The sequence below is a fragment of the Pinus tabuliformis genome, chromosome 8, assembly GCF_031772625.1.
Source record: "Pinus tabuliformis cultivar Carrire ecotype Pingquan chromosome 8, CPIR1, whole genome shotgun sequence".
Lineage (NCBI taxonomy): Eukaryota > Viridiplantae > Streptophyta > Pinopsida > Pinales > Pinaceae > Pinus > Pinus tabuliformis.
In genome coordinates this window covers 184,931,435-184,952,717 of record NC_142294.1, presented here as the reverse complement: position 1 = coordinate 184,952,717, position 21,283 = coordinate 184,931,435, and the positions used below count along the sequence as shown (strand labels likewise).

Genomic DNA, 21,283 nt, shown 5'->3' with positions numbered 1-21,283 from the left:
CCCATACTTTTCAGTATGAAGGTGTTGTTCCCTTGAATCTGTGAAATAATAAAAGGGCCTGTCCAGAAAGCATCAAACTTCCCATGATTGCCTTTCTTTTTTTTCAATGCATCCCACTTTAGCACTAAGTCTCCAACCTGAAAATTATCTATCTCTGTCTTCGTGTCAAAAACTTCCTTGATCTTTCTCTGATGTGCTGCAGCGTTTTCAACTAGCTGTTCTCCAATCTGATGTACTTCTGCTAAATCAGTGATCCTCTTTGCCATGTCTTCTTCCTCATTCTGTTCTGTTTGAACGAATTTTGCCACAGGGAGAGTTAACTGAATTGGGAATACAGCCTCAACGCCATATACCAGCTTGAAAGGAGAATTCCCTATGGATCTCTTAATGGTCACTCTGTCAGCCCACAGTGCATACTTGAGCTTAGAATCCCAATTCCTTTTATTATCCTCTAACAACTTGTTAATTATCTTTATCAGGCTTTTATTAGAGGATTCTACTAGACCATTTCTTTGAGGATAATATGAGGTGGAATGAATCAATTTAATACCCATTGAATCACACATTTCCACCAATTCTTTTGCCCTGAAGGCTGCTGCATTGTCTGTGACTAATTTATGTGGACAACCAAACCTGCTAAAGATATTTTCAATTAAAAACTTCATGACCACCTTATGATCAGCGTTTCTGGTAGGGATTGCTTCAATCCACTTGGTAAAATAATCAGTGGCTACTAATATCCATCTGTGCTGGCCATTGGAATGTGGATTGATTTCTCCAATGAAATCTAAGCCCCACTGCTGAAATGGTCCTTTTGCCTGTATTGGTTTTAGGGGCAGGGACTTTAGCTGTTGTTTCCCTTCAAATCTTTGGCCCCTATCACAAGATTTAACAAATGAAAACACATCAGAAAATAAGGAGGGCCAATAGTACCCAGCTCTGAGAATTTTTTGGGCTGTAGTCTTCCAATAATGGTGCCCTCCACACATGCTGGAATGGAACTGTTGCATGACTTCTATTGACTGTTCTTTGTCCAGACACCTAAAGAGCACTCCAGATGGATCCCTCCAGTAGAGCAGATTTTCATTGATGCAATATTTAGCTGCCCTAAGCTTTATAGTTCTGGCTTGACTTTGAATGAAGCTTGAAGGGATTTTTAGCTTCAGCGAGAAATTAATTATTGCATAATACCAATCACAAGAAGCTAGATTTTCGGCCAGTGACTGCTTCCTCTTTGGTTGAGCTATTTCCTCTTCTTTATCTGTCTGACCAATTTCTGCAATTGTGTAAAGGAAATCAATATCCAATGATCTGCAATTTTCTTCAGCCAGTGATTTGGCAAGAACCTGACCTCTGTGTAAAAATTTCCGTTTTCCCACCCCGGTTTTCAGTTTCACCTTATTTCTCCCATGTAGTTAAATGCCCATTCCCATAACCATACATTTAACAGACTGAAAAAAATAAATATGGCTGAAAACACAAATTCTGGAAATTTTTCAGAACGCTGGAAATTGCAGAAATAAAAATCAGCAATTAAAAACAGCCATTAAAACACATTAAAACACTGATATTTTTGGTCAACTTGACCCTGGAAAAACCCCCTACAACTTTTGGGGAAAACCAGTTTGAGAGCTCTTCTTTATTTCTGAAAATTACCTTTTTACAGTGAGAATTATTCAGCAAAAAATCAGCGAGCAAATTTACAACTTATCTCCTTTCCCGTGCCTCACAGCAATCTGGAAATTACAGCAAACAGGACAGCAATAAATGCTGTACGACCTCCGTTTTGTGTGCAGAAAAATCAGCAAACTGCTCCTCGATGTTTGTGCAAAAATCTGCCTTTCACTATGTGCTGAATCAGCTGTACAAATCTGCTCAACTGCTGCCTTGGAATGTGTGCCAAGCTGCTGTCTCCTCCTTCCTGCTCAGAAATCTCTCTTGCTCTCTTGCTCTCCTTCTCCCAATCTGCTCATGAAAGAGTGAATGACCTTTTCCTCCTTTTCCTCCTTTAATATAACTCCAAGTGACTTTTGGGTGATCTCTAAATCCAATGGCTGAAATAGATTTAGATCAATGGTTGAGATTAAATGCTCATTTAAATCTCACTTTCTATTTTTTAATTCACCCCACTTTAATAAAGACCCACTTAGTCATTTATTTCCAAAATCACTTTTCCTTTCTAATTTTTCATTGACTTTATAAAAGTCACTTTAAAATTAGACTTAATAACTTTATCACTTAAAGTCACTTTTAAATTAGATTTAACTTTATAAAATTATAAAGTCACTTTAGGAGAAAAATTAAATTCTTTTGGACACTTTTCCCTAGGCCAAAGATCAAAGCCTAAGGGAACCACCTGTCCTCCGGTACCAAATTTCAACACTCTGACCAGCTTGGTGGGCTTCAGTTCTATATTAAATTCAATCAATTTTGCAATCCATGTAGCGCTTCTTCCATCAGCATCAGGTTGTGTTAAGACATCTCAGTTCAGCATCCCTTAAGTTTTTGCTGAAAAATGCCACTGGATGCTCTAAACCTTCTTCATTTGCTTGCAATAAAATAGCTGCAATGGTGTCTTGAGAGGCAAATGAGAATACATGGAACTCCTCGCTGTAATTTGGACTTATTAAAGTGGGAGCTTCCATAATAGCTTTTTTAATAGACTCAAATGATTTTCTTGCTATATCAGTCCATTTGATTTCTGCACCTTTCTTCAACATGAAGGTAATATGCTTCACATATTCAGCAAAATTCGGGATAAACCTCCTTACAAAGTTAATCTTGTCCAGAAAGGACTGTATATCCTTCTTTGATCTCGGGACAGACAAAGCCCGTATTGCTTTGACTTTTTCTGGTCAATATGGAACTTGCAGCAGAAACAACATGTCCTAACAGCTTGCCTTCTTCTAAAGCAAATTGTGACTTTTTAAGATTGACTGAAATCCCAAGTCTTCTGCACTTCAGAAACACCTTTTTTAAATGCTGCAAATGATTTTGATGGCTGCTGGAGTATACTGTTATATCATCTAAGTAGATAAGGACAAATTTATCCTTCTCTCCCACAAATGTTATATCCATAGCTCTTTGAAAGGTAGCTCCAACATTCATCAACCCAAAAGGCATTTTGACATACATAAAAGTGCCCCAAGGAGTGGTAAATGCAGTCTTCTCTTGATCATCTGGATGCACAGCAATCCGATTAAACCTTGAAAATCCGTCCAGGAAAGACATCACTTTGGCTCCTGAGACCTTCTGCAGCGAATGCTCCATTTTCAATAGGGGATAATTGTCTTTCTTTGAGCATTTGTTCAAGTCTCTGAAATCAACACACAGTCTGATTTCTCCACTTTTCTTCCTAACTACCACCAAATTGGCTACCCATTTAGAATATCTGAGAGGGACTATGATTTTAGCAGCCAACAACTTTTAAATTTTTTTTTTTCAATCAGAGGAAGAAGCATCGGATTTATTGGTCTCAACTTCTGTTTGAAAGGAATGATGTCTTTCTCTAGAGGGATTTTATGCTGAATAATCTTTTTATTATAAGTTTTCAGGTCACTATACTCCCACGCAAACACATCAACAAATTGCTTCATTAGTTTGCAGTATCCAGAATTTTGGTCAACAGACAGATGGGTGGACAAATTTATGTATCTAGGCTTACTTGGACTTCCTATATCATGCTTACAGAGTGCAGATTGGTCTTCTTTTTGGGGAGCCTTGTAAGGCACATCATTCTGGTCAAACAGTCTTTCTAGAGGAATTAAACTTTTAGGAATATGATTGCTGGGAAGCTGGACAATGCTATTTTTACCAATTTTATTTCTAAGCCGGGACTTGGGGCTTTCTAACAAGGCTTCATTATCTTGGTCAATTTGCATTTCAGAAAACTCATCAATGACTTGTAGAAACGTATTTATCTCGTCATCATTATCAAAAACTTTTCAATGTTGGACATTATCAGACAAGGATGGTCTATATTTCATTTGCACTTCATAAACTAGTCTGGGAGGCATGGGAGGGATAAACGTGCTAGTAGACATGGCAAGGGAATCAGCGCGCTGATTTTGGACTCTAGGAATATATGAAATACAAAATTTTTCAAAGGAATCTTTGAGTCTCCATATCTCATCTCTGTATGCTTTCAGTCTTGGGTGCTTTGCTTGAAATGTTTTATTTACTTGCTGAATGATCAGATCAGCATCTCCAAACACCTTTATGTTCTTGATTCTTGTGTCTTTTGCTACGTTAAGGCCCAATAGCAGGGCCTCATATTCTGCTATATTGTTTGTGACTTGAAAAGCCAGCTTAAAAGACAGCTGTGTGCTTTTTTGTTCTGGAGATATCAGCACCACCCCTGCTCCTGTAGCGTCCCTAGAAGATGCTCCATCAAAGAACATCTCCCAAACTTGACCTCCTTGCTCTTCCCTGGCCTGATTTGTTGGTTTCCTGAGCTGCATTGAGGCCTTCTGAGACTCTTCTATTTGGAGGATACATGCTCCAAAATCAGTGTCCACAGCATATATGGGATGATTAGTAGGATTCTTCTCATCATTGATGATGTATGTCAACTGTGCTTCTCTGTACAATCTCTTGTTTTCTCCTCCAAAAACTGGGACAATGGCATAAATAGATCATTCTGTAATGTCCCACCTAGTTTCTTAATCCATCCTCTGGACAACAACATGCCAAACTTAGGAGGGACATCTGCTACCACAATATCTATCATCATACTCTTCATGGGCTGCTGAGTTAGGGTAATGGTTAGATCTTTGATCAATACTCTTCATTTCACCTTTCTTGAATCAAAAGAGAACAAATCATGATATGGTCTAGTGATGTCAAGGCCTAACTCTTCCATGACAGCTTTAGGTATCAAATTGTGGCTGGCCCCTGTGTCTAGGCAGTTGTGGAGGATTTTGTCATGAATGGTCAAGGAGACATAAAAAGATGGAGAATTATTATCAACAGGTTCTATCATAGGGTTAAGCACAATGGCAAGCTTGTCATCTTGCAAATTGACAGAGTCAGTGGAGGCTTGTGTGGTCTCCAGCTCAAGGGCTTCAAGGATGGGCTTTTTAAACATTTCACTCTTTACCAACTCTACCAGAGGCACAGATATTTTCAACTTCTGGACTTCTGACTCAAAGCTGAAAGAGGAAGGCAACTTGTCAAAACCTTTTACCTCATGAACTGGAGCTTTGAGAATGACTGGATCAGCTGCTGGTCTTCTCCGTCTGAAATTTCGTGACTCTGTTTGGACAGCAGCTCTTTGGGCAGTATTCTCCTTGACTTTTTTTGCATTTGACCTCAGATTATATCTTCGTTGCTCCTCAGTTTGTAGAACAACCTCTCTGTCCCACCCCTGACTGTCTTGTTCCTGCAACAGAGATTCTTCATACGCAGCGATTGTCAAAAAAGCAACACTGCCTTTATCTTCCATGCAGTGAATTTCATCCTCATCTTCAAATTGTTCCTCCTCCATGACTACATTTTGGAAAGGAGCTTTAACTCTCTGTTCCTCATTTGGTTCTTTACCCCTTTGAATGATTTGTAACTGTTCATTTGCTCTACTAAATGGATTTGAATTTCTTGGAGCAAAAGTGTTCTGCTGTCTTCTTTTTCTTGAATTCTGCTCAACCTTCAACTTAGATATTTCAGCAGCCAATGATTCTATTATCTTAGTCATTTTATCTAATTTAGGTTTTGAAGATGAAGTAGAAAAAGTAGAAGGCTGACTTCTCTGCGTCCTTTTGTCAGCTTGACCTTTGAGCTTTTCCATAGCCATGATATTATACTCTACTTCTAGGGCTGCATCCTGCATGTCTGCCAGAGTAGCACATCTCCTTTCTCTCAACAATAGGCAGAAATCAGAGTCAAAAGCATTGGCATAAGTGAGTTTGGCAGAGGTGGGGGTAGGCTTTACCTCAGTTGGTATCTTACAGTACATACGATTGAATATTTTATTAAAATCAGGCAATGATTCCCCATTTTCCCTTTTCAGGTTATCAAACTCAGAGTGGTAATACAACAAATCTTTCTTATCTCCCCAGTGCTTCAAAAATGCATCATCTAAGGCTTCAATATCAGCAATAGATCTAGGGGCTAGTTCTCTGAACCACTTTCTGGCCTCTCCATCAAGGTTCTAGACAAAAACTCTCATCAACACATCGTTTTCACTTATATCTAAATTATCAGCATAACTGTAAAAGGCCTCAAGGTGTTTTTCTGCTGTCACTCCCTCTGTACCAGTAAACTTGGGCATATACTTCTGATATTCTCCCACAGGCATAGGATTCAAAGGAATAGGCAAGACCAAAGGTCCATATCTGGCAGCTACAATTCTTTCTATCTTCGTGGGTGCTTGTTGCCCTGCCATGATTGGGATATGTGGAAGGATAGTAGCAGATTGAATGGTAGGAAGTAATGTGATGGATGGGAGAGACAAAGGGATGTTCTGGACTGTATGGGAAACTTTCTTTGGACTGAGATTCAAAGGGGAACAAACTGAACAAGGGGTTGTATTAATCTCTGAAGGAATTTCCTTATTAACAGTGCTGGTCTCTAAATCTTCAAACTTTATATCTTCAGCTATAACTTTATCTTTCAGAGATGCATGAGATTTCTTAGGCTTACCTGATCCTGATGCCCCTTTCTGTGATGCTTTCTTCGATTTGACAGTCCTCTCAGGGTCAGGCACTGGTTCAACTGGTGATTTTTGAGGATTTCTTCGAGTATGTCTCACAAACTGAGCCAAAACTTCAATGTGGAGTCGCTAGATAGATGATTACAACCAGAAATGTACCCAGACCTTGTCTATCACCAAAATCTGGAACTGTGTCGTTCTCCCAGGGAAGCTGAGCTTCAATCTCCTTTGCCCGGCAACAGTGCCAATTAATGTTAACACCCCAAGAAACTCTCGTAGGTTGTATCTCAGAGATGCTCGGGAACATTACAAACTCAACAAAAATGTTGGAAAGTGGTGGATGAATGGAAGGAATGATGCATATTCAAGCCAGATAACCACTTATACTATGCTTAACCCCAGACATGGGCGAACACCCCCAGACTATAAGGCTTTAGACCACCAATTACTCACAGTTTGAGGATAGGGTGATGATGAAGAATACTGACCACACCAGCAGATACACAAGGCCATGTGATGGCTGGTTGCAACCAGTAGAAAGGTTTGTAAATCTATTTCCTAATGAACAAATAGGATGACAGTTCTCTGGAATTAAAACAATAGAAACCTGCATACACATTCAATAATACTTATTAGATTCTAACACAAAGGTGGGATGACAACCCCTCTAATGCTAAACATTAAGAGCACATGAAAAATGCATAACAGGCACAACTCAGAACAGAGAAGAAGTGGAAAATGAACAATTAACAGCAAAAGAAGCTTGCATTAGCTGAAAATGAAGACCAGACGCTGCAGGTATCACAGTAGTTACAGTCTTCAGAAGTTGAACCTTACATCAATACAATATCCATCCACCCGCCTTACATCTTTTTTCTGGGTATATATGGAGGTTGATTACAAAAAATATTTGTTATCCTATGCGTGGAGGGGTCATACTAGACCACTAACCACATTAACTGTTTGATATGGGTCTTTGATACAATCTGACTGTTTTAATGAGCAAAATGACCCATTCTGGTACTCTATTGTCCTTCTTGAGTAGCTGGAGTGTGACATAAAAGACATTCCATGACTGATAAGTGTGTTTATCTGCTCAACGCTGTCCTTTTCGTCATTCGGGTGTACAATGCATTGAATGCAGTAGTTGAAGCTTAACTGCGCAGAGCTGGTAGACGATTGTCTTCATCCCTCGGGTGAATGATACAGGGTAGAGGCACGAAAACAATATGGAGGATGCATGGGTTGGACGGGAATAAACAACAGCCGTCGAATCGTGTAATTGAACAGTGGAGATCAGATCAGAGGGAGCTATCAGGAAGACATTTGGACGGATGAACGTGGGTTGTCGGATCGCAGTCGGGCAGATCCGACGGCTATCGGGCGGCAGAGACGCGCGAATGTTAATGAGCGGAGGTTGTACATGTGGGCGGTAAGCGGTTTCCCTGCACCGCTCACGAGAGGCAGGCGGTATCCGTATGCGGGGGTGCGACGCAATAGAACGACGACGCGTGGTAGATGTGACAGTGGGGAAACCGCTTTCCCCGCGGGTTATCGCGTGTGCAAGTTACGGGAGCGGGAGGCGTGATCACCGTCAGATCTTTCAGTGAATGTGATCGACGGTGGGGATTAAAACAGGGTTTAGTGCGCGGGAAGACAGGACTGTGGTGGCGGGGACCGTTGGATCAGGATGATCGACGGTGGGGATTAAGGCGGAGGGTTATGAAAGCACCGAGTCACATGGTTGGGTCATATGGTGGGTAATGCTTAGCGCTCGGGCTCAGAGGAACACAGGATTACGCATAGTTTCAAAGGAGAACAGGGAAAACAGGGGCTATGGAGTTATAAGGAGAATGAAGGAGGAATGGAAATCGAGTGCTTCGAGTTTTCTCAAAGCACGAAATAATGCTGCCACACCTGTTTTCAATCCATCAAAAGTCACAAAATGTAGCAGAGCTAACATTAATAACTTGTGAATAGGCTCTGTTACCATACCATGGGCTAATACAAGGCTTATCAATACCGCATGCCCAAAAACCATAACTTATCTCATAGTCAAAATATTTTATAACAATATGATACGATTCTTAACCACGGATATTTACCCCCACTTTACCATGGATATTATTAACATGTAAATATGCTTTGTTACAATACCATGGGCCAATATGATGGCTTATCAATACCACATGCCCTAAAAACATAACTTATTTCACAATCAAAATATTTAATAAATATTTTATTTTAATTTAATTTAATTTTATAACATATTTTACAAATTAAATCTAAAAGAAAAAGGTTATCATTATTTTTGAGATATATCTAAACCCTCTATCCTCACAACTACTAAAAAGATTCTTATAGAAATTAAATCAAGACTTTAATAAACTTAAAAATGAGAATACTTTTATATATAAAGATTTGAAATATATATAATATAAATAATATTACTAAGAACCAACATAGATTCATTTTAACCAAGAATCCAAGCGATGAGAGTAAACAAATTGACCAACAATAATAGAATAAAGGTAGTGCATGATTGTTTTAAGTTTTTCGTTACTGTATTTTTTTTTGACATGATTGATCCAAAATATAGGTTTAATATTTTACAACCAATTGAGTTCTTTTAAATTAGATACTTTTTTAAACTCAATATCATGGAATCAAATTTAAGAGGGGGGGGGAGAGAGGAAAGGAGATAGTGACAAAGTTGGAGGGTAGAGAAAGAGAGAGAGAGAGAGTGATGGGTGGAGAGAGGGGGAAAGGGAGGAAGACAAAGATGAGGGGAGAGAGACGGAGGAAAGAACAAAGACATAGAGAGATAGAGGTGGAGAAAGAGAGGGAGTGACAAGGTAGAGATGGGGAGAGAGCGAGGGAGAGAGGAGAAAGAGAGAGAAGAGGAGAGAGATAGGGAGAGAAGGGAACAAAGAGAGAGGGAGACACAAAGATGGAGGGGAGAGAGAGGAGGGAGATAGTGAGAGTTAGGGGGAAGAGAGAGAGAGTGATGGGGGAGGGGAGAGAGAGTGATGGGGGAGGTGGGAGAGAATGACAGAGAGATGAAGGAAGAGAGAGAGGACTCAATAGAGAGGAGAGAGATGGAATTAGAGGGGGGAGAGACATGGGGGAAAGAAGAAAGGCACAAAGGGAGAAAGGTGGAGAGAGAGAGGGAGTGATAAGGGAGAGATTGAAAGAGAGTGCGGGAGAGAGGAAAGCAGGAGGGAAGAGAGAGAGAGAGAGAGATTGTGTATGTTTGGGGGGGTGAGATAGTGAGGGAATAAGAAAGAGACACATGAGATACAAATATAGATATTATATAGTATTATATAACCAACTTAGATCCATCTTAACCTCGGGTCTATCAAGTGTCGAAAGTGATCAAATCTCTCGAGGTGCAAACCTTTCCTCAAATTTTGCACTAAAAAAAGAGGCTTTCACCTCAAGAGACTTGGTCCCTCTCGATGCTTGATAGATACGAGGTTAAGATGGATCTAGGCTGGTAGTTATGGGGGGTGAAAGGTCAAATAACATGACCATTCACCTTCAAAGCTAGTCAATGCCTATACAAACAACCACCTTGAAGGCATTACATATATATTGAATTGAATGAATGGTGATTACATGCCTTCGTGGTGGTTGTTTGTATAGGCATTGACTGACTCTTTTGTATTTAATTGTATTTGTAAAGTATATATATATACTTTACAAATACAATTAAATACAAAAGAGTGGGCAAGGTGCCATGCTGGGGATGATTGGAGAAACTGTGAGATGCAGTGGCTAGCAAAATTCGTTGGGTTAGGGGATCTGCCATGATAGGCATGGGCCAACAGTTGCAGGCAGAGCTGGTAGCAGCACAATGTTGTTAAAAGCGCGATCGGGATTTAATCGGCGCCGGGAAAAAAGCGGAAAAAATCGTTAAAATCGGGAAAAAATCGTTTGGCACAAAAATATTCATTTTTTTTTCAATTTTTTTAATATCTAAACCATCTACAACATAAAATAAATACATTGACACATAAATATGATAAAAAAACTAATATATAAGATGTTTAATATCATTTCTAGCGCTAAAATCACACATAACATTGAATCATGTCCTGAATAGTAAGTCCTGAGTCCCAACTCAGCCTCAAAATATCAACAAAAAATATGATAATGTATCTCATCATGTCATAATGTCATATACAATAAAATGAAAGTCTAAGACTCTAATCCTATTGATTTCCTCTGCCCCTCTTGCGAGAAAATGTCGCTGCTTTCCCTTTCCCCCTAGATGAAGATGCTGGTGCCTGTGGTGGTGGAAATGGCAGTGGAGTCTGACGTGCTCTAGAAGCTGAAGAAGTAGCTGTAGAAGTAGCAGCTACTGTAGGTAGACAGAGACCACGTCCTCTAGTGGTAGCCCGGGTAGGCGGTGTCACCTCCTCCTCCTGCTCCTCCAACTCCTCCTCCTCCTGCTCCTGCTCCTGCTCCTGCTCCTCCTCCTCCTCCTCCCCTTCCCCCTCCCCCTCATCCTGCACTAATCAATCCTCAGTGGGATCCATGAGAGGCCTCTCGGTCTCAACCCTCCATTCAGCAGTGGTGTCAATCCCATCCAATGAGATGGCATCCATATCAGGTGTCTTGTCTAGTTGCCTCACCCACAATCGAAGATTGTAGTAGACATAGACCATGTCATTAAGTCTACGGGACTCCAACCTGTACAAAGTTCATGAAATAATAATTAATAATTAATATTATAAAAAAAAATATTGTTTAATGAATTCAAAAATTTATTTGGAAATTTGCAATATTTTAAATGTTTAAGTGTTAAGTTGTTAACCTATTGCGCTTCTTGTTGTGTATTTTTTCAAATACACTCCAATTGCGCTCACATCCCGAGGAGCTGCATGTTTGGCTGAGGATGCGTACGGCAAGCTTTTGCAAAAGGGGTACTCTGCCACCATACATCTTCCACCATGCGTCTACAACAAAATTACAAATAAAATTTTAAATAAACATAAGAAAAAAATGGAATTTGAAGAGACAATGAAATTTGAAACAAAGTTACAAAGTACAAAGTTACAAACTAAAAAATACCTGGCATTTTGATCGTCCTATCAAAGATAGCCATCTCAAAGCCAAATGTGCCACCTGACATCTTATACGTCTCAATTTGTTTAGAGATCTCCATACGTTGTTCTGGAGTTCTCACCATCTTCTGGACACAGGTTAATAATCCATCCATGATCTCAGCATCAAAATCAAACCCACATGCATAAGAAAATGTAGGGTTCAGGAAAAGCCCAACAGCATGAATGGGACGATGGAGTGTGTTGTTCCATCGCTCATCAATGACGTTCCATAGAAGGAGTTGTCTCTGGAACCCATCATCTCCCTTGTCATCATAGTAGGACTGAATGGCTTCTTTGGCCCTGTCCATGGCTTCATACAAATAGCCCATTGCGGGCTTCTCACCATCTACCAACCGAAGAACCTTTACCAAAGGTTCAGTGACAGCGCACACCTCCTGCACTCCCGCCCAGAAGTCTTCTTGGTATGAAACAAGTCTGCAGACGGCCTCTCCTTCTGGTTTGCGGCTCATTGGCGAAGAACGCCACTCCTCTGAAACAAACATTCTCTTCAAATCCCACATAGATTTCAAGAGGGATTGAAGAGATATGAAACTCGTCGCAAACCGTGTAATGGCGGGGCGCACCAACTCTTTGTTGTTGGTGCATTGTCTCATCAAGCTAAGCACAGATGTGTGATTGTAAATAAATTTTGTGATGCTTTTTGATGAGTCAACAGTCTCTTTGACAAAGGGAATTTTCCCTATGTCCTCTAACATCAAATCAATACAATGGGCAGCACAAGGTGTCCAAAATAAAGTAGGATGCCTATCCATAAGCATTCTACCAGCAGCAACATAATTTGCAGCGTTGTCCGTTATGACTTGGACAACATTTTCTGCACCCACCTCCAAAATAAACACATCCAGCAAATCACATAAAGTTTTTGCATCTTTGATTTGATGAGTTGCATCAATAGATTTGATAAACATAGTCCCCCTGGGACAATTAACCAAGAAGTTTATAAGGGTTCTCCCTTTTTGGTCAGTCCAACCATCTGACATAACAGTGCATCCTGTTTGTGCCCAGGATTCCCTAAAATCCTCCAATCTTTGGGTGCAGTCACGCTTTTCATCTTGAAGAAGCCGGCCTCTGAAATCATGAAGAGAAGGGATTTTGTACCCCGAGCCAACACTGGCAATAGCATCAACAGTAGGTTGGAAAAATGGATTATTCCTTACAATGCTGAAAGGAATATCACTCCAGAGGAGAAATTTTGTCATCAACTTGTCAGCTTGTTGTTTTTCAGTTCTTTTTAGCATTGAACCGATAGTTGGTTGTGCACCAGGTGTGGTTCGAGGAACAAAAAATGATGATGCAGCTACCGGATTGACTGACGCTGCAGTAGAACCAGTGCCACTTGGCCCACTTCCTTCAGCTGACCTTTTTAGTTGCCTTTTGAGATCTTCTTTGGCCTCTTTAGAGTGCTCTAATTCTCCCAATGCTCTCATGGCTTTTCGGATAATTTCAGCATTTGTATTAGGACAGGGCACCACATCACGTCCAGGGATTTGTGCAAGGTGGAACTTCAACCTGTACACCCCCCCGAATATCTCCTTTCCACACAACTTGCAATACAAGTTTTGTCTATCATTCGGAGTTTTAGGGTCACCATATTCCCAGAAAGGATCCAATTTCCTTGGCATGTTTGTTTTTGAATTTTGAATTTGCAAACCTATGGAAAAATAAGGATTAGGAAATAAGAATTTAGGATTACATAATACAAATTACAATTTAGCATTTACAAAATTACAAGTTAATTATTTCCAAAATCCCAATTTCCAAACCCAAGTTACCCAACCAAATGCCAATGGCAAATGCCAAAAAACAATGAAAATTCAAAAAAAATAAACAATGTTTAAAAAAAATGAGAAAATAAAAATAAAAAATTGGTTCTCATAGTCATAACAAATAACCCATCCCAAATCAATGAAAAATTTCAAAAAATTCTTTAAAAACAATGAAAAACAAAGTTTTTATAGAAGCAAAACCAAAAAAAATTAATCTACATACCTCTTTTATGGACAAATTGGTGATCTTGGCTTGGATTCCTCCTAAAAACGCTTGGATTCGCTCCCAAATCCGACGGAAACCCTTCAGCTGCTCTCCCTCACCTCTTCTCCTCCTCCTCCGCGCGAACAGCCAAATGAATAAAAAAAAAATCGATTTTTTGCATATAATAGCCCGCTGCCCGCACCTGCTGCGATTTTTTCCTTAAAAATCGCGATTTTTTTCGAAAAAATCGCGATTTTTTGAAAAACTCGCGATTTTTTCGAAAAAATCGGCTATAAAAAAAATTGGCGATTTTTACGGGTAAAAATCGCGATTTGATCGGGCTGCGGATAAAATCGCGATTTTTTGAAAAAATCGCGATTTTATCGCGATTTTAACAACACTGTAGCAGCAAACTACTGGTATGAAGGACAATACCAGTAGCTAGCAGGATTGACAGAGGTAAACCCTTAGAGGGAGAGAGGGAGACCATACTAATCAAGGGATTGGCAACAAAATTCATGGGTGTCTCAAAGGATCGAGACAAACCCACAATCTTGCTAGAAGGACTTAGCACAAGATCAATGTTAGTGACAGAGAATGAGCAGGAGGCTTTGAAGACTGAGTTGAAATCGATGACTCAAACTTCTAATCTGAAAGATGGGCAGGAGGCCTCTTCTGGATCTGTTAGGATCTATTGGTATGAACTTAACATTGATGAATGCTTAGGCTGGATCCTAAGAGCATGGTTGGAAGGAACATGTCTTCAGATCAAATTTCGTAGCAGGAAGCAGGGAAGTCTTCTAGTTCAAAGGGAGCAACTACAACAATGTATAATGTGGTGGTGTTGAAGACAAGTCTAGGAGGAAGATGTTCTTCTAGAAGTACTTTCCTTGCTAAGAGGGAGTGTTGAAAATGTATGTGCCTTAGCCAGTGAAGACCTTAATTTGTCCTCCCAGTTTGAGGGTGAGCTCATAGGATAGACTTTAGTTGTGGTGACTTAATTTCCAGTTTATGAGAATAATCATCACGAGTTCATGCGTAGTGTTCGAGCTTCAGTTAAGTGGAAGTATTCATTAGTTTGACTACGAGATTGGTTGGCAGATCGAGTTTAGTTAGAACGAGTTGGGTCGACAATCTTGATTGAAGGAAGGACGAGTTATAATTCCAGTGATGATTGGAGAGAGAACCAGTTCGACCTAGTTAATTTGTCAATCACAACTCAAGTTCTAAATTAAAATTTGTAATTGCCTAATTTAGCATGGATCGAATCTATAAAGAGGAGGATGAAAGCACAAGGAATCATGAATTGTTTTGTGCACAAGGTTGTGAGACAAAGTAGCTCATGAGTTTGTGAGATGAGTCTTGTTTGTGCAGAGTGCAAAGAACATGTTTCCTAAGAAATAGGAGGAACGAGTGCGCTAGAATTTAGGAGCTGGTTGTGCGCAGGAAGGAGGAGTTGAGGTCCTAAGAAATAGGGGCTGAAGTGCACTAAGAAATAGGGCCCAATTGTGCTAGAAAATAGGGCTTGAAGTGCTAGAAATAGGAGATAAGCGCAAGGAATAAGGGGCTCAATTGCACAACGAAGGAGGAGCAGAATTGAAGCAAGACAACAGGGTTTGCAGAGCAAGGAGGCAGCATTCAAGGAGGAAGAATTATGTAGGAACCGAGATCAAGTAGTGATCAAGGCAGGCCTAAATCAATTGTATTAATTGAGAAAAGTGTGTGAATTTGTGTAATGTGCTTTTATCTCTATATTTTTTTTCCGCTGCATATGAATTGTTAAGAAACTCTGTATTTTGGTGATAGTAAACTAGTTTCAGTTTTCAGTTATTCATCCAAGTAGTTGCAGAGTTTCATGGAAATTTAACATTACACTCAGAAATAAGTTTGCACTTTGAGAGATTTTATCCTCTATTTTCTTGATAGATCTAGGGTTAAGATGGATCTATGCTAGTTAGATTAAACTCAATTTTCTTATAAAAACACTACAATTTAATTATTCCTCAAGTAATTTTGCAAAGGTCTGGCAAATTGTGTGGAAGACTACCTTGGGTGACCATTGTGTGGAAGCACCTGTCTTGTGCTATGATTGTCAACATTTCTTGCCCATTCCCCTACCCCGTCCTTCATTTCACACCTAATATTCTGTTTTTCTTCATGTTTAACAAATTGGTGGAAGAGTTTGTTATTCTCATGAACCATTTCTAACCATGCTGCTTTTACTTTTCAAATTCGACTCAGCTTCCCTCTTAGCCAACAATATCTTTACTTTGCCTTTCAGCTCATTCAAGTTCTTTTTTTCTTCTTCCTTAAAGCCCTGCCTCTCATTATACTTGAGAAACTTTCTGATCCTTTCCTCAACATCTTTTACAATCTTTGGATTTATATCTTGCAGTAGCCCATCCCATGACCTTAGATTTGATATTCTTTAGTGATTCTGCAAACTGGACACTAGACTATCTTCATGCCCTCCATTTAGTTAATCAAATTTTGGAACTCCTCGCCCTCCAGCCAAGTGGAACTGATTGTGTCTTGCAATTTCAGCAGCCTGCCTTCCTTTCTGGTCTGGCTCTTGCAGCCTGTGTTGCAACATTCTGACTGTGGCCTCCCCCCACCTACTACTGCTGTCTGTTGCCCTTTAAGGAGCTCATCAAATCCTAATGTTAGAAATTTTACCAAAGCTGTTATCCTCCAACCATTTGTGGTTGACTCTTCTTCAAACATGGCAATAATGCCCACATGGTTCTTTTTCTGGTATTTTACCACTAGGACATTTTTTCTCCCTTTACATATGATATATAAGCCTTTAAGTGCAGACAGCATGTGTGCGGTTTGAGATCTGGATGATAGAATGGTATGGTATTATACCACTTAGATGTCCTTTTTTCTCTCCCTTAATATATGCTATTCCAATCTGGCATATGGACTTTTTGACAACTGGTAGTACAGTAATACAAATGCATATTTGCAATATTATATTTATAGAAATAATGAATTATGCATTGCACGTGTTTTCTGCATTTTGTTATACATTGACTGTTTAGTATTTACTCTTTCACACTTCACAGTAATATTGCAGTACATGTTGATGTTTCATAAATCCATAATCAACTTGCTTTTTGTTTCATTAGTGAAGCTTAATACTCTACAGAGTCCAGACATAAGAATGTGACCTTGATATTAGTGCAACAAACTGACACAACTTCAATTAAAGAAATTCACATGACAGGGACTAAGCTGCACATAGCTCTTGTTTATATGTATTGTTGTGGCATCTATGCCAGGACATTTATACACTGAGGGATATCTTCCGTTCTTGTGAAACCCTTTTCATCCTTGTACACATTCACATTTCTTCCCCTTGCCTGACCTTCCGTCCATGGTTTTCTCCTATATCCTGCTCTTTGCCCTCACCTTCAGGTTCCCTGCATCTCTATTCAGATTACCTCTCCCACTCCTCCACCTACTCTGTTTTCATCCACTCGGTTCTGGTTGAGCTGAAGAGCAAAAGTATGCAATGGAAATGGGTATGACATTGCGCTGAGGTCTTTTCCTTTTTCTTCCTTTCTTGTAGTTTGTAGGCCATCTTCCTGGCCCAACAAGAGTCTTGCATGAAAATCATCATTATTAGTAGGCTTCTCATGTGATCAAAATTTAAAATTTTATGCCAAAAGTTTTTTCCATTGTAGATATTTTATGAAATATTAATGTCCATGTACATTTCTGTTCAATATCTTTGAATATCTCAGAATGATATATATTAGCCATTTCTCAAGCTGTCATTGTGGAGAGTCCTGTGTAAATAAGCTATTTCAACTGTAAAAAGCAAGCACCATTGATTTGGAAAAAAAGTGAATCTGCTAAAGATTGAAACTGTCAAAAGCTGAGAACTACTTCTTTGAACTAAGTTCAATAAAGCAATACCGTGTTTAGATGTTTTTTATACATGCATTATTTTTCAAATTTTGTCATTCTAGAATATGGGTAATATGCAAATTAGTGTGTAGATTTGTTGCTATGAAAGTGATGTGGGTTTATGAGATGCGGTTAAATACAACAGAAGCTCAAGCAGTTAGAAGAAATATCAATCAACTCAGGGCATACGTTATGTGTGCAACAAATATATGACACAACACCACCCATGAAATGCTATAAATAGTTAAAACAGAAAAAACTATTGTTTGAGTTGTAGTCATCTCTGAAAATTTCACTCTGAAATTAAAAAGAAGATTTGAAATACATTGTACAGAAGCCTAAAATATTACAATAATCATCTGCCAAATGATAATTCTTAGCACTATCTATCTGCAAATGTTCGCATTCCCTTGTATGCTATGCTAAATTGTTTATGGGAGAATCGTATGGAGACTGCTAATGCTATGTCTGAATATGAAGCGATTTTAGTATAATATGATTGTGGTAACTTGGTAACTGTGAGTCGTGACAGATCTGACCACTGAACAATAAGCTTAACGAAAAATAGAACATAAAAGATGGAGAAATAAAACACCAGACATGTGAATGGCTAAAAGGCTGTAGTCTATATATAAACGATGAATTAAGTTGTGTTTATACTTTGGTGGTAAGGAAATATTATTACAAGGAATTGCAAATTTTGGCAGGCAGGAATTCTCAACATTAATTTCCATTTTTTGAAAGTAGGCCATACAGGACATTTAGTTTAGGCGATTGCTTTATCTTCTTCTGTTTAGGCTTGTTTTGTGGGAGCTTGCCTATACTTTTTCTGAGGGAATGGTTTTGTGTAACTGCCCTCGTGGGGATCAGGATTAGGTTGATGTTATTGCTGTGCAACTCTGGTCAGTTTTGTGACTTGTCCCCTAGAACTACTTTCGGCAGCCACGCTACACAGTACAGTGTTGCATTGGAGGTAGTGTATATTAATATTACCCTACAAAGAAAAGAGAACATTCTTTGACTTGGACTGTCTCTGATTTATTCCATGTTGGGCAGTATATGTATCTTGGTCACTGGAAAAGGCCACACAATACCCTTCAGCTGCTGCTTTTTTTATGAGTTGCAAGATTGACCGTGTTTTATTGTTTATAAAAATTCAAAGATTTTGTTTTTAAAGGCAAGCATGAAGCCAGAAGCCAGGGATGGAAGTTTGGAATGGAGATGGATAGCCATATTCGAGTTTTTTCTGCGATTGTCAGCCATTGTTTCGACTTCAATTGCAGTTTATGCCGCCATGGGAAAAATGTGCGTGACTTAATTTTTACCATTAAATATGAAATATAGCGAGATGCCTCCTTACATATAAAGGCACCCTTAATCGTTCCTTCAAATCTAAAATATGAAAGTTTGCAGAATTTCAATGGTAGAAGAGCATTATTTATTATTATAACTTTGACTTGTTTTTATTTGGATTTAGTTTCGTTGTGGCGGTGAACGGAATTGCATGTTTCTATCTCCTTGTGTCCCTTCCGGTCTCCTTCTTCAACATAACGAGACCACATGCTTACCCAGATAACAGAGTGTTTTTTAACATAATGGATATGGTAAATACTGAAAACTAATCAGTTTAATGCTGAATATTGTCTCTTGCAGTTGGTTATGTTTTAAAGTAGCTTATTGAGACGGCTATATATGTTTTGCAGGTAATGGTGGCACTTGTGACAGCGGGGGCATTGGCAGCAGGAATAGTGTATCTGGTGGAAAAGGCCGGAAATACCGATGCCAGCTGGTTGGCCATCTGGTCACAGTTCGATTCCTTCACCTGTTTTGCTGTCCTTGCCCTCATCCTTCACGTTCTACTCTCCAGCATTATTCTTTACAAACAAGCACTAAACCTCAAGTCTAAGTAGTACTATTTTGTTAACATATGTTTTGTATGTTTATAGTAAAACTTTATGTATTTTACACTGGTGAAGAATAGACTTTTATAGTGGGTTGTTGTACTGGGTTATACGATGTGTGTTCGGTTTCAGAATATAACCTCTACTAATATATGCTGTATGGTTTTATCAACAGAACTGTCGGTCTTTAAGAGTCCGTTGTATACGAGAATTACAATTTTTTGTCAACAATTTAAAATTTCCGTTTCTTTAAAAGAATTTTCACAAAGGAACGACTTTAAAAAAAATGCTGGTCGCACATAAAGAAGTAAGGTACTTCACTGAACCCAATATGGGTGGGCCGTCTTTCCTCCTCTGCTAACCCGTTGTTTTCTGAAAAGATTGCATCTAAAATTTGCTTTTTGATTCGATATTTAATAGTAGATCCTATATCACTTTGTAGATACTGATTTTGATTCCCGTCTCTATTGTTATTCTGAACTGTCATTAGTTAAATGTTGAAATAAAATAATATAAAATGACGTTTCTTAGTAAAACTACTAAAACAAGTTTACAGAATTTAGCGATTAAGCAGAGCAGTCTCATTGTCTCATTGATTTGTTGAAGTAGAATTTACATCTTTGTATTGATTTACTAAAACAATTAAAACAAGTACTTGCAAAATCAATGCAATATAATCTATTTGGTCGGGTTAGGAATATTGTCTCTCCTGTTGAAAAATAGATTTCACCTAAAAAAGACATTTGATGATTACTCTAAAATTTAGTCAACGAGCGTCATAAAAATTTCCGGTAGTCTTATTATTTTGATAATCTCTTGGCTCAACATATTTATTTGAACTTGAGAAATCTAGTAATACCAGTCTCTTTCTGTTTCTTTTTTTCTTCCTTTTCTTCGATTTCTTTCTTTCTTTGAAGTAGCTTCATCATTCATGATGCTTTGCTTAAAAGTTATAAAACATGTGGAACTTTCTCATTCAATCTGGCTTCTTTCAAGTAGTTGCGCGGTATTTTGTTGGTTAAAAGAAATATTGGTGCCTCTAGCGGACAAAGAATAGGAAGACATATCAACGCTCTTGGAGAACCAGACCCATATACTGCGTGGAGGGGTTTTGAATATTGAGAAAGACGCTAAAATGTACATCTCAATTGGAGAGCCACACCCATATACTGCGTGGAGAGGCTTTAAATTTTGAGAAAGATGCTAAAATGTACGAAGTGTAGATACTGGCAGTTTCCTCGATCATTTTTATTGTCAGTGGCCTTATAGGGGCCGGTGAACAACAGAGTGGATGCACTTCCGATTTGCAAGATATACAGAGAACTCAGCTTACCTGCCCCATCTTTTGGGTGTTGATCCCAGTGGGTGACTGCGTCTGGTGGTGATTTTGTGGTAGGGAAAGGTCAATTTTCAATACACTTTTTGGGATTTCACTCTACAATACACTCGCCGTTAATAATTTTATATTGTTAACAATTGTCTGAACTAGATTTTGTCAATATAGAAGTTGGTTTATGGAATCTCACCCATCATGCTTATGGTATCTTGAAGTTTGTCTTCTTTGACTAGTGGTTGTTATATATGGAATATCCATCAATTCCCACAGTTCCTTTCACTTATAATTTCTATATCTATATTTGCGCTGTAGGAGCAGCATATTCCTAGGAATCCTGTTCCATGATCTACCAAATATAATGCAAGGCTTTCCTTTGAAA

At 38.9% G+C, this 21,283-nt stretch overlaps 2 protein-coding genes across 3 annotated transcripts in view; one reads left to right on the top strand and one right to left on the bottom strand.

Moving 5' to 3' along the window:
* The window catches only part of LOC149234756 (CASP-like protein 1), a 55,987-nt gene extending 36,242 nt beyond the window's left edge, over window positions 1-19,745 (top strand). The window contains exons 2-5 of one of the 2 annotated variants that reach the window (XM_089371924.1): window positions 18,538-18,640; window positions 18,845-18,972; window positions 19,145-19,271; window positions 19,371-19,745. In XM_089371924.1, the coding sequence (XP_089228050.1) occupies window positions 18,548-18,640; window positions 18,845-18,972; window positions 19,145-19,271; window positions 19,371-19,577 (555 nt within the window). In that variant the 5' untranslated portion in view covers window positions 18,538-18,547 and the 3' untranslated portion in view covers window positions 19,578-19,745. The remainder of the gene's footprint in view (window positions 1-18,537; window positions 18,641-18,844; window positions 18,973-19,144; window positions 19,272-19,370) is intronic. The other variant, XM_089371925.1, reaches the window with a different exon arrangement.
* On the bottom strand, window positions 10,703-11,915 carry LOC149234757 (uncharacterized). Its single transcript, XM_089461236.1, has 2 exons — window positions 11,469-11,915; window positions 10,703-11,344 (listed from the first exon to the last, which is right to left on the bottom strand). Exons 1-2 carry the CDS (start codon window positions 11,594-11,596, stop codon window positions 11,170-11,172), a joined length of 303 nt encoding a protein of 100 aa, XP_089317362.1. The 5' UTR covers window positions 11,597-11,915; the 3' UTR covers window positions 10,703-11,169.
* Window positions 19,746-21,283: the final 1,538 nt, after the last annotated feature.